The sequence below is a fragment of the Mirounga angustirostris genome, unplaced genomic scaffold (assembly GCF_029215605.1).
Source record: "Mirounga angustirostris isolate CCGP_5_RB_7025 unplaced genomic scaffold, mMirAng1.0.hap1 SCAF_1, whole genome shotgun sequence".
Taxonomy (NCBI): Eukaryota; Metazoa; Chordata; class Mammalia; order Carnivora; family Phocidae; genus Mirounga; species Mirounga angustirostris.
Window position 1 is genome coordinate 186,399,220 of NW_026991709.1, and position 13,579 is coordinate 186,412,798.

Consider the following 13,579-nt stretch of genomic DNA (forward strand, 5'->3'; position numbering starts at 1 on the left):
AACTCTGGCTGCCAGAGATGTGCGTTAGTTAAGCGCCTCAGTGAAGAAAAGGGCAGTCTGTTTAATAGCTCCTCATTGACACCCTGTCACTGCTGAACTGGCACGGAACCCAGAGCTGGCAGGGCGGTGCGTGCGCGCTCTACCTTGTTTCCTGCACAACGGTTCTTAAAATCACAGGGCTGCGTTAACCCACGTCTTCTCTCCAAGGATTAATAATCACGAAACCCGCCACCATCCACCTTTGCAGGGCCTTAACAGGTAACCCGGCACCCTCAAGGGCGTGCATCATTCACTTGGCCCAACTTCGGGATGTCAGTGACATGAGCGCCATTTCCAAAAACTGGGGCAGCCGGGCCACCGGAGAGGAAGCGACTGGTCCGAGGATAAGGAAGCACACCGCCTCCCGTGGAGCCAGCCCCAGGCCCCTCAGACTGCAAATCTGCCGTCTCCTCTACACCTCGGGCAGCCCAGAGAGGCGAGCCCTGCCCTTGGTGTGAGGACCACTGTCCCACTTAGGATGACCATGAAGACAGAACGTGGGGGCTTGCCTCTTTTCCACCACTGAGTCTGTTCTTTTCTGGACACGCACGTGGCAGGACATGGGCAACCAACTCCCTCTCATCTAGTCTTTTGCGGGGAAAAGAATGCCTGCCAGAAGTAGAAGTGTAAAGAAAAAAGAAAAAAAACACACAATCTCCAACTTTTTCCGCCATCGTTTTTGTTATGCTTGAATGGATTCAAGTCAAGTTTATAAAAAATCCTGTAAGAGTCAGGTTTCTGGAAATTAATTTTCAGTTTTGAAACATACCTCAAAATCCTCGGAGAACCCATGCTGGTTATTAGAATAGAGCTCACCAATGTGTTTAACAAACTGTTTGACAGGAATGGCTTCCATGTCATCTGTGGGGGGTGATAAAATGATATTCAGAGTCACACAGAATATACTTCGATAAAACAAGTAACACCGATAAGGGATTATTAAAGACAAACATTTGATTTGTGTGAGGAGTAGACAGAACTGTATCACCCGAAGTAGATGTCCTCAAGAAAAGTCTCAGGATGTACTTTACTTGTCTGTCTTACTAGGATTTTGAATGCCTAGAAGCTAGGTTAAATATAGGTTTTTTTTTGAAGTACATAGGGAGTTAGTTTTTTTTAATATTCAAGGCAATTTACATAGTTAAATTACCACATCATACTCTTAACTGAAAGTCTGAACTTCCTAAGGGTACCTATTTGTCAAGAAATTTTATCACAACCTAAGATTTTTTTTTTAATTGCTCTTCAGTGGGGTCCAGCTTGAACTTGGAGCAATGAAGATCTACTTCCAGTCTCTGAAGTCGCAGCAATCTTTATACATGATTAGAGAGATGCCATTGTACCAGCTGGCTTCGGGTACAATGCCATCTATGTTTAAGTGTGCAAAATTTTAGTTCAAGACAGCTGTGTCTATACGATGCCAAATAATCAGTTTGACTGAATTAACTGGATTTTTTGGGTGTTGACAGACTAGGTATAGATTCGGGAAGACTCCACATTCCAATTTATTATAGTGTTGTCACTTCAAAAGGACATTTGCAGTTCATGAGCCCAAAGTATCCGTTTTGAGCGGATTTTTCCAGCTCTGGTCCGAAAGTGGAGGACTGGCCACAAAACTGCCATACCCCACTAACTGGAGCTCCCCAACCTCCTTCCCTCGACCCTCCCCCGCAAATATTTCTTTAAAAATACTCTGCTGAATTTGAGATAAACAACAGACATGACATTTACTTTATTCAGAGTGAAAGATCTTTGGCAAACGCACAAACATCTAAACTGCCGCAGATGCTTTTCTTAGCAAAGGGTATGAAGATCTGTATGTGTAAATGAGGTCCTACTTTGGCAAGAATGTTATAGATCCAGGCCTGACAATCTGATTTCTCTTCATCTGGTGACAGTTAACATTGACTATGTCATTCCTTCTCTACTTTCTTTCGAGAGAGCAAAGCTCTAGGGTGGCTTTTTGCATCTATTGACATTTTCAAACTTGAATCATTCTTAAGCGGAAAATAGCATCTCTTATACTTTGTTTAAGGAAGGTGACTTATATGTTCATAATCCAAATTGCTTAGCGCAGAAATGTTACTGATCAAATAGATGGTGCTCTATAAGCACCAATTCTTTCTGTGTGAACAATTAAAGACCTAATCATGTTAACAGACCACCTTATGAAAAAAAATTGCCAAGTTATTTACAAATATTTCAAGATTGAAGATGTTCATGAATATGCAATCATTTTGCACGCCCAAGAAATCTATAGCTCCCATAATGATGTAACCAGCATTAACAAAGTAAGCAGAGCCAAAACGTTTCCCCAGAATATTGAGCAGAATGCACAGTTGAAGAAAAATTTCCAGAATTATCTGATCAACTTCGCCTAAAATGTTTAGAAGTCAGCAAATTCTACAATAAAGATCAAGTGGCAAAGAAATGATCTGAAGTTGAGATAAGGATTAATACATGCAAAATTGGAGTCTTGAAAAGATTAACCCAAAGAAACTCCTCTTAGGACAAGAGGCAAAATGAATGAGATGGGACAGAACCTAGCCCTGCCAACACTCTAGTATATAGACTGCAGCATTTCCTTCCAACTTACTTAGAAACCAAAGACAACACTGTTTCCGAGTGGGACATCGTTAATAGCGCAATAGGGTGAAGGCAACATTTATCCCATGATTTACTTAGAATTGTAGAATTCCAGTAAATTTATGGTACACATGACTCTAGTTCAAAATAAGCAAACACATGCAGTTTTAGAGGTGTTTTACTCTGCAAAGGCAAAAAACACGGCATTTTAAAGGTCAAAGCCCACCTCAAGTCATTAAAAAATGTTTTCAGGGTAACAATTCATTATTTTTTTTTTTTCCTGCCAAGCACTCAAGTATAACATCCAAACTAATGCCATACATGCCCAGAAATCAGTCTGCCTGCTATCCCCCTGGCTAGATGCAGGAAAAATCCAGCAGAGCTCAGGAGGATAATCATGGAAATATATGACTCACTAGTCTCTCCAATTAGCTTCTTTATCCAAGGAAGTCTAACCACACCCCTCTGGGTTTCCAGGCACCACCAGTAACATCATAAAACTACCAGGCAGACAAACAGACACAGACACACAGACACACACACACGCATGCGGTACTGACCACCACCAGCTACCCAGATAACACGTTGTCTTTCAATCAAGATAAATGAAGCTGAAGGGTCACAAATCTTTTTTCTCAGTATTAAGATGAATATAAGGCTATGGCTAATTAGAAAGTCCTCATAGTTATCCTCTTACATATTTCTATTAAATTTCTCACAACATGAGCCAGATAATTATAAAATTACTATTAACTAGCACAAGGCCAAGCAATTAGGACAGCGCTGTAGACCTGATCCTCTCGGTTTTTGTCTGGGAAGACCCTGTGGTGTTAGAGGACATCCATCGGAAAGATGTTATGTCACTTATATAATCTGTTTCATTAACGAATACAGAGACCATTAGCAGCACTAACCATGGGCCAGGCACTTTCTATGCCCTTTAGGTGGATTAACATGTACTCTGATCCTCCCAATAACCCTGGGAGATAGGTACCATTTTCCTACTCATCTCACAGTTGAGAAAATAAGCTCAGAAATATTAACTGAAGGCTGGACTATGGCAGAAGCTGGTTGCAGACCCAAGGTCAAAGGAGAATGGCTGTGGTCTGGGTCAGAGTGAATGGGAAACCACTGGATGAGGCATTTACTGAGCAGCCAGGACTCAGCCAGACATTAGGGAGATGGGTGTCTGCCCAAGGGCACATTTGTGTTGGAGAAGTGATGACTATCAGCAGGAGTGAGCAAGAATTACATGGTGAAGACTCCACATGTCACGAAAAGGATGGATTTGATAACTCAGGTGAGAATAAATGTTACCAACGCGGTGGTCATGAAGAAAAAAAATATGAGCTTGAGTCAAAGGAAGCGGTTTTCACTAACTACCGTTTAGATGGGAGATGGTGATGATAAAACGAAACAATCTCAAGAGAGACTCAGTGGAATGAGAAGAGAATCACCAGGTATTAAGCCCTTACTGGTCACCAGGGACTGTGCTAAATGTTTTCCATACATTTAGCTTTACCAGAACGAGGTGAAGGGGACATTGTTCTCACATGACACACAAGGCAAAGGAAGCACCATGTCCAAAGCATGCCATCTGAATCCTGGTGTACTGAACATGAGGCCTGTGTTCCTCCATACTGATACCTGATTTGTCTTCATTCTCCAAGCACAATTTCCAGGAAGAACAAGAAATTAAACAGTATCTCGGTTAATTAAACGGAGTATCTTGGATAAAATGTTCCTGTTTAATTCTGTGCCAATATTTTTAGTTACAGAATTTTCAGATACCAAAGATTTAAATTAGGCAAAAATGAGAGCCCTGCTGTCATCCTTAAATCACCCCATTATAAGATGTTTGGTATAGTCAGTTGAGAATCAGCACCTTCAGAATGAGATTGTTATTCGGTATTATTTACACTTTGTTCCAAGATTTCAGCCTTTGGTGGTTGGAATTAAACTTCATATATAAGAGGCCTTTAATATTTTGGTCCACATCCTTATGTACCACTTCTGATGGAGTCTGAAATGAGTCTCTGGTTTGTAGGTACCCAAAGAGGCACATTTGGAGAGGGTGAACATCTACTGAGAAGAAAGTACCAAAGGTGAGAGATTCCATGGAGGCAAAAAAGAGCTCGAGATTATTAACGTTAAATAAAGCACCGCAAGAAATAAAGAATAACACATTGAACATAGAGAAAAGCTGTTTCCAGAATCTGGCTATGTCTCTGTTGTGTTAGCAACTTGGAGCCAGGTAGAGGGAAATCACCCCTATATTGGTCTATGGTTCTAACCTCTTTGTACGTGCTCACTTTGCTTTCTCTTCCTCTTTAGGAATAACATAAACAGAAGAGGAAAAATTTCGCTTTCTTGTCTTTTTTGATATTAGAAAGAAAAAAAATCAGCAGCCAAGACTGTTCTTGAACATCAACCCCAGGGAGGTGCCACAGAGGGCTCAGCCCGTTACGTGGCTCCGTGGCCAGGTCTTCAGCCTGTCACTCAGTAAAATTGTCTAGCTGTCATTCTTGTTACCGATGGTGGAAAGCATCCTGTGTGCCAGGCACCTAGGGGCAGTGGTGTAAGTGGAAAAGCCAGAGCCAGATGGCCTGGTGGTGTGACTTCACCTCTCTGTAATTCCCTTTCCTCATCTATAAAATGGGAATAATAATGACTTTTCATAGAGAGTTATGAAGAGTCAACAGATGACTGAAGTATTTACAAGAGTGCTTGGCATTTAGTAAATGCTTGATAACTAGGATTTATTGCTGGGTGCTAATTGTTTTACATGCGTGGCCCTGATTTGGGGCTGTGATTACCCATTTTATAGATGGGGAGACTGGCTAAAAGAGACCCAAGAGCTTGGCCAAGGTCCACTGTCATTATCAGGCGTGGGGCCAGGCTGAATCCAAAGCCTTGTGTCTTCCACCTTATTTGACCTCTCTCTAGGCCTTAAATTGAATATACGTGGTTAGAGAGGGCAGAAAACCATAATAAAATCTTAAAAAAAATAAAAAGCATTATTTATTTGAGAGAGAGAGAGAGAGAGCCCAGAGGGAAAGGGAGAAGCAGACTCCGCATTGGGCAGAGAGCCTGATGCGGGACTTGATCCCAGGACGCTGAGCTCATGACCTGAACTGAAGGCAGATGCTTAGCCGACTGAGCCACCCAGGCGCCTCCCAATAATGCTTTTTAAAGAAACTTTCTGACTTAAAAGGAATGAAATGATACACTTAAGCTTTAACAGTAAGCTTCAGTCAACCTGGAAAATTCACACTGGTATTCTGATCACGTTGATTATGCCAGGTAAAATGAAGTGTTGTAGTGTTTACCTTCCTGCCAAGACGCTTAGTGCTGGGGTTGACTGGCTTAACGTCCACTTAAGAAAATACCCGTACCAGCAGGGTGCGGGTACATATATAATTACCGTTCCCATTCCAGAGGGCCTTAAGTCACCCACTGTGCCACCCATCTCTGTGAAGTTCCTTTAACCCACAGCAGTTCCCGCAACCCTGTGCCAAATCCCAACCAATTCTGTCTCTCTGCAGGGGGAACCTATAAAGCCCCAACACAGTCCCTGGGTCAAGTCCCTCCTGCTCAGACCTTACACCCCCTGCTCCCCCAAGTCCCACAACTGGGCTGTCTACCAGCCCTCTCTCTAGTGGACAGACCTGGATTTCAGGAACTCAGTCCCTTCTTGCCTGCCTGTTCAGCGCCCAGAGGCCAATTTCAGACCTCTCTCTGCACTTGGTAATACCTCTGTGTCCACTTAGGAAGATAAAGCAAACATGAAATAAAAGAACATTATTGGGATTTTAGTTTCCGCGTTAGGGCACAACAAATAGATTTTTGTCTAAATCAGACTCTTTGGATGCAAGGAGTGTTGTGGAGATTGGAACATTTTATTTCCTGCCATAAAAAGAAATCTCTTTTCATTTATGACACAATGAAGTCAATAAAGAAAAGGCTTCATTATAGTCAAAAGACCAATGAATCTCCTTTGGAGATAATCTCTGTATAAATAAAATATGCCAACAAGGTTGGTTTAATCCCAAGGGTTTTAAACTGCATGTTTAAAACCCCTTTATAGGCTGGCACCCTGCTGAAGCCAGTGACCTTCAAATTATTAAGATGTATTTTAACTGCTGGAAAGGCATGAATCATTTCTGGATTTCCAAGCTACTGGTTAACAGCAACATTTCATTTTGTAACGCTCTTATTAGCAAGTTAGAGCCTCTAATTTCCACAGAAAAGCATTTCTAAGGACATTTGTGCCTGAACACATGCACATTTGGAAAAGCCCATACAACACATTCAATAATCAGGTTAATTTTAGGAGCTAAGTTTTGATTTTAAAAAGCTGTAATAAAAGTCTGAAAGAATACTATAATGCAGTGAAAATAGTCTGTAGATGACGTATGTACGTAATGCTTCAGTAACTGCAATGAAAATATTATTGAAGCCTGTCCTTTAAAATGAGTATCTCCTGATTGGAAAGTCTAGATTTTTAAAAGTACTTGCAGATGTTGAGATTAACATAGATCTTAAAGGAACTGTGTGACCACTTCAGTATCTTAAAAATGTCACAGAAGTATTACTTAGAAAGCATTACGAGGGGACTGATCGCTAAGTTACTGCATTCATTCAATTATGCTTTACCCTCCCAGGGTAACAATGGAGAACCCATGGCCACAGAACATTCGATTCTGAAAAACCTTTAGTGAAAAATATTAAGAGTCAGGCCCCTTTCATTCTCCTGCACAAGTCAGAGTTCAACTTGCCTGGAAAACCAACCAACCATCTAACCACTGTTCCCTTATATGGAACAGGCACTCTTAATTCCAAATTTTCCTGATTAAAGAATTAATATCACTTCTATAGTGATTGGAACCTAACTTCAAAAGCACTTCTTTAACTTCTTTCACTTTGGATAAATACTCTTGCATCCGAAGAAGAGTTCTTTCTAATGTGGCTAACCAACCTCAGCCATCACATTCACATTATCTAGCATTTCCACATTTTACGTAAGTGTAGGTGAGATCAGGGGAAAAAAATGTCTTCATTCTGACAAGACTCTTCGCTATGTTATATCAGGAGAACATACTGAAGATTCTAAACTCCTGAATTTCAATTCAGTTAAGTAAAATTACTAACTCAGAATTCCTCAAAAATTCCTATAAATGGCTATCTCCAAGGGATGAGTGATCAATTAGCAAAGCTCTCCTTAACCATTTGCCTATTTTATAATACTTTTTAAAAATCTAATGTAACTTACTGATTCCACTTATGCTGTTTAGGATTTAAAGACCAGAGCTGTTTATGAAATTCAACTGCAGCAGAATCATCCAAAAGTTTCAACGTATTTATAAATTTCTCCCTAAGTCATTTAAATCACATAGGCCTATTTTTGCACAGGGAATGGAAGTATAGGTGGGTGGAGAGTCCTTTTCTTAGGAAGTAAGAGAAGAAAAGGGACCAGGGAACAGAAGTAGAGGTGAGTTTTTGATAAGGAAGGAACTTCAACAAAAGAATAACGAAACTATTCAGAGGGGCTGTAGGAGAATTCAGCGGAGAGGCAAAAGGTCAGTATTGGTGGAAGATCATCATCAAGAACTTGGGGTGGGGGGAACTACAGGGGATATTCACATGTATTTGAAATGCCTTGATTTAATGAATTAATACCCAGATGAGGAGCTTGAAGTCCTGAGATACCAGAACTGTCAGAAGAGCACGCCAAGGGGTGGCAGAGCCATTTTAACGCATCTGTGCTTTGAAGGCACAATTGCAGTGGTAGCTCCACCCTTCCCATCAGCTTGGGCAAATTAATAGGGTCTCTGAGCCTCAGTTTCTGCAGCTGTAAGATGAGGCACCTGTCTCCACAGGGCTGACTGTAGTGAAAATAAACCATGTCCTCAGTAAACGCTCAATATATTTGCATGATGTTTTCTAAAAACAAGGTTAAATGTAAAGGAAGTCCTAGGAACAGAGCTTATTGCACATTCTAGTGATGACCTAGAAGCTCTATTTTATAACAGTTTGGTGCCTGAATTTTCTATCTTACCCTGTTGCATCCATAACATTTTTAAACCAGTATAATGGTTCAGTTTACTAGAGTGGTTGTCTGGAAATATCTTTTTTTAAACAATCAGTTATAGGAAATAAGGAGTTGAGGTGATAAAGGTTGATAAACTGGAGGCCCAGTAGCCCTGTTATTAGGTTTTGAACAAGGATAGACTATAACTGAGTTTGGGTGCCTGGGTGGCTTAGTCACTTAAGTGTCTGCCTTCAGCTCAGGTCATGATCCCGGGGTCCTAGGATGGAGTCCCGCATCGGGCTCCCCAGCTCAGTGGGAAGCCTGCTTCTCCCTCTGCTCCTCCCTTCCCACCCCTGCCTGTGTGCTCACGCACGTGCACTCTCACACACAAAGATAAATAAATAAAAATCTTAAAAAAATATGTAACTCAGATCTAGCGGGTAGAACAAGTACTCCATATGAATTCTGTAAATATCCTACTATTTTTGGAAATAAGAACGAGATAATTCCTCAGGTAAATCATTCAGAAGGATCCCAAGGAGGTCTCCACTAAGGAAAAGTTGGGTTGAAAGCTTTACCAGAGTGAAAATAACTCCTGAATTTATTAAAAATTCCTATATTGAATTTCTTACACATGACATAGTTGGATGCTAATAACCAGAAGAAACCGTAAGAATAAAGAGAATAATGGATCGTTGAAGTGCATCATAAATTGCAAAGTATTTTACAAATGGGACTATTAAACAGGTCAGTGGGGGTTTTGTTTCAGAAAAAGGGAGAGAATGGGATGAAATTGAAAAAATCTGTAAAGAAAGGTCATGGAGAGTAACTTCTTCCCAGTTAAGGGTGAAATGAGTTGATTGGTCTTGGCATCCCCCGCTCCCCCCCATGAAGGCTGTGCCATCTGGGAAAACAGAGAAAGAGTGGCCTCACTCTTGGTTGCTCTCATCCTTTACTGTCACACTGCACTACCCCATTCCAACTACTTCATTTCCACAGCTGCATTACAGCTCAAGGCTGCGTTTACTATGTCCAGCAAGGGACAACTGACCACCACGGATTTCTCAGTCAGTGGAGAATCTGAAGCAATTGTCTTTTCATGTACTTACACCACCAGCGAGTACGAATTAGGAAATACTCACGTTTCAAGAAACGCCCTTGGGTTGTGAGTACAGTAGTCCCCCTCATCCGGGGTTTTAGGTACCTGCAGCTGCGGTCCAGATGCAGGTGATCCCCCTCCTCCTCCTGATGTACCGTCAGAAGGACAATCGTAGCCGAATGCTACGTCACAACGCCTACGTCACTCCCCTCACTGCAGCCCATCCCACGGGCATTTTATCCTCTCGCACCATCACAAGAACAGTGAGGACAGTACAATAAGATATTTTGAGAGAGGGACCACGTAATTTTTATTACAATACATGGTTATAATTCTTCTATTTTATTATTAGTTATTATTGTGAATCTCTTACTGTGCCTGATTTATAAATTCAACTTTCTCGCAGGTATGTACGTATAGGAGAAAACAGTATACATAGGGTTTGATAAGACCTGCAGTTCCAGGCATCCACTGGGGGTGACAGAACATATGCCTCATGGAAAAGGGGGGGCGGGTGGGGAGGACTACTGTATTTACCCCGGTGATTAAACAGGTAGCTGGGAAATGAGGGAGAAAACACTCAAAAGCCTTTCTGGTCTGAAACACCTATCCAGAGGTGCAGCAAGGCAGGAACAATGGGTTGGCATTTTCTGAGAATTCTAGGTGATGCAAGAGGAAAATGATTATACACACGTGCTAGCGCATGATTCCTGCAGATTGGACAAAACTACTTATTCCATGCAAGTGGAAGACTGAGGATTCCTGTCTGCTTCCTCTCCTCTCAAAGGCAGGAGTGCAATTTCCTCTACCAAGACTCAAGGGTGAGGGTCAGTGAAGAAGAATGGAGGGGAACACAAAACCTATCCCGTCTGTCTGGGAATGGGTTAGCAGCCATGAAATGATCCAGTGGGAACTTACCCAGAGACTTTTGTGCTACCCCTCTTGTTTCTGTGTGACAAGCTTTCATGAGAGAAGGTGACCAGAATGGAGAAAACATGGCCAATTCCAGCAATACCTAATGACTTCACATATACCGACACATAAAGGTCCAATTAACTCCCCTACCGTAACTGCACCTAGTGAAGGTTTTTTTTTTAATGTTTTATTTATTTGACAGAGAGTGTGTGTGCTCACAAGGGGGAGCGGCAGGGAGATGGAGAGGGAGAAGCAGGCTCCCTGCTGAACCGGGAGCCCGATGTGGGTCTCGCTCCCAGGACCTCAGGATCATGACCTGAGCCGGAAGGCAGACGCTTCACCGACTGAGCCACCCAGGTGCCCCTTGTGAAGGTTTTTAAACAACAGAAGCATTCCATGGCACCAAGAGAACGACTGTGCCTCTGAGCTTCACAGATAGAGCCTCTGAAGAACTTTAAGAAAGGTTTGCTGACATGAATTCATTTATTCAGAGAATTAAAAATGCTCACTATGTGCCGGGTATTATTCTAGCACTAAGGAGATACCCACTTGCCTTTATGAGGCTCTCATTGTAGGAGGAGGAGACAATAAGCCAATAAGGACAATACATGGCATATGAGACGGGGAAGACCTTTCTGGAGAATGAGCAGAGCTGCAGGTGTGTGGACGCACTGCTAGACGAAAAGCAGTGCCTCTGTTTACAGAACGGTAATTAACGTCAGGAGGATGGATGTCAGAGATATCTAAAGATAGATATGTACCAGTACATAAACCCAGAGGAAGCAAGTTCAAATCTGGCAAAAATGAAGGGATGCCAAATACACATGGTGGGACCATCTTCAATTCCCACATCCCATCTACTTACAACCAACCAGCTGCTGCACTTCTCAGTGTTTATGGCATTTGCTAGGATTCACTACAGCATCTTCCACCACTCCCCACCCCTAACACCAACTGAGTGTTTCATCTTTTCTACCTGAGGACCAGTGAAATATTTCATTGCTCTGGAGCAAGAGTGTATCCCCACACTTGCCCACAAAATCCTAAGAAGCAAAACTTCCAACGCTAAGATAAAGTATCTGCAGAGGAAGGAATCTTAGGAGAAAACCATATCACAAATTGTGATTAAAAAAAAAAAATGTAAGCGCAAGTTGCTTATCAAAATGAAACCTGGTTCAAGTGGATTGCAAATATCTATGCTTTCCCTTTTGTCTACTGTTACCTCCCCTCCCTGCATGTGAGTCTATCCTGTATAAACTCATAGCTATTTGTTCCTCTTGAAGAGGACTTTATCACATTGCAGATATGTAAAGGAGCAAAGATTTCATTAAATCCCCCTCAGTGAAGGATCTCTTAGGGCAAGCTTTCAAAGGCTAGGAAAATAGTATTTTGTCATGGCTGTCACATAAAAGTACAAACAAAAGAGAAAAACAATTAGCCCATTGGAAAGAAGAGTGTGTCTTACTTACCCGGAATAGGAATAATAGGGATACTTTCATTGGGGACCACCCGAGGTGAACTGCTATCTTCCACATAGAAATGAGCTGTCTGAAAACATTTTCTGTGTAGGAAAGAGAAAAACATGCAAACAGTGAGACCAGAGAAATACATTTTGAGGTCATTTTTTTTTTTTTTTTCAATTCTGCCTTCACAGATTTTACCAGCTTTAAATACCACACAGCACTGAGTGCAAGCCTATGGAAAAGTAACAAGATTTAAGAAGGACAACATTCCGTCTATTGGAAGAATCCCCAAGAGCTGAAGAATATTTATTTTTGTTTTTTATTGTACCATATCTCTCCTGATAGTCAACAGGGAAAAGCTTACTGGTGAACTGCGCAAATCCACCAACACTTGGCATCAACGGAGCAAAACTTGATGCACAAACCGTTAGGATGAACACCTCCCCCCCCCCACACACAATATTTCTAAATTTGACCTGTTACAGAAGAGTAATTTGGTCTTCTAAACCTCCAGCACCAAGTTCAAAACCACACCTCTAACCCTCCCAAACGCAGTCATCAAGAGCCCCAAGTACATCAATAGCACCACATTGTTAGTGCTCAGCAAAGGCCCCCGAAGCCACAGACCGCTCTCCGAGAGGGTCAGAGGGCTTGAAGGGGGCAAGCCCTCAAAATCCAAGGCCCTGGCCAGACCACATCAGAGGTAAGAACCTAGAGCTCGCGGGTGTCCCCTGCCTGTTGTCTGTATTATTTTACCTGGACTTCAGGCAAAGCAGGGAGCAAACACTGGTCATCATAGGACAGGCAGTTCACAGAAAAGCCATCAGCAGCTCACTCAGCCTCTGCACTGATGCTGGCCGGCCCTCGGCTTTCCAGCATCCACGTCACTGCTCATTGCGGCCCTAATGAGCTGCCGGAAGCACAGGCTGAATATTTAATGAGGCTGCTCAGCGTGAATGGCTATTGTGACCAGAGAAGGGTCCCTGTTCATCTGGCAGAGGGGCTTCACAATAGCTGGCCCTACTGCTGGGGCTGTTAGCCAAGCAGGCGGCATCCTTCTGGTGCTCGGTGTCCCTGGGATCCAGCCCGCTCCTCTGGCGCCTCACACCAAGCCCCGACTACACACACTGCAGGTTTACTGTTCCTGGGGGCTGCATTCCAACCACTAGAGTAAGTCAACTTTTCTTCAGAGTTGTCTTAGCTCTTTGAATCCAAAGTATTCTGGGATGATTCCGCTGGGCACGGCATTTTTCTTTAAGCCGTGCCTGTTTCCAGACGGGAAGCAGCTCTAGCCGATTGTACATTTGGGCACTGTTCTAGAAGCAATCTGGACTGCTGCTCCATGCCATTAGGGGGTTCTGAACATAAGTCACTCCTACTCGGCACACGTCTTGCAGGACTGCTCGTGCAGAGGGCTGAAAATGATTTTTTCCCCCTACGAATTGC

The 13,579-nt window shown here is 42.6% G+C and overlaps 1 protein-coding gene across 5 annotated transcripts in view; it reads right to left on the reverse strand.

Moving 5' to 3' along the window:
• PTPRG (protein tyrosine phosphatase receptor type G) overlaps positions 1-13,579 on the reverse strand; it is a 708,308-nt gene that overhangs the window by 44,938 nt on the left and 649,791 nt on the right. For all 5 annotated transcript variants that reach the window (XR_010412329.1, XM_064594267.1, XM_064594259.1 and 2 more), the window contains 2 exons: positions 12,140-12,231; positions 809-900 (listed from right to left, as the gene is read on the reverse strand). Coding sequence is in view for 4 of the 5 variants with exons in the window: in XM_064594267.1 (XP_064450337.1) it covers positions 809-900; positions 12,140-12,231 (184 nt within the window). In the remaining variant the exon portion in view is untranslated. The remainder of the gene's footprint in view (positions 1-808; positions 901-12,139; positions 12,232-13,579) is intronic.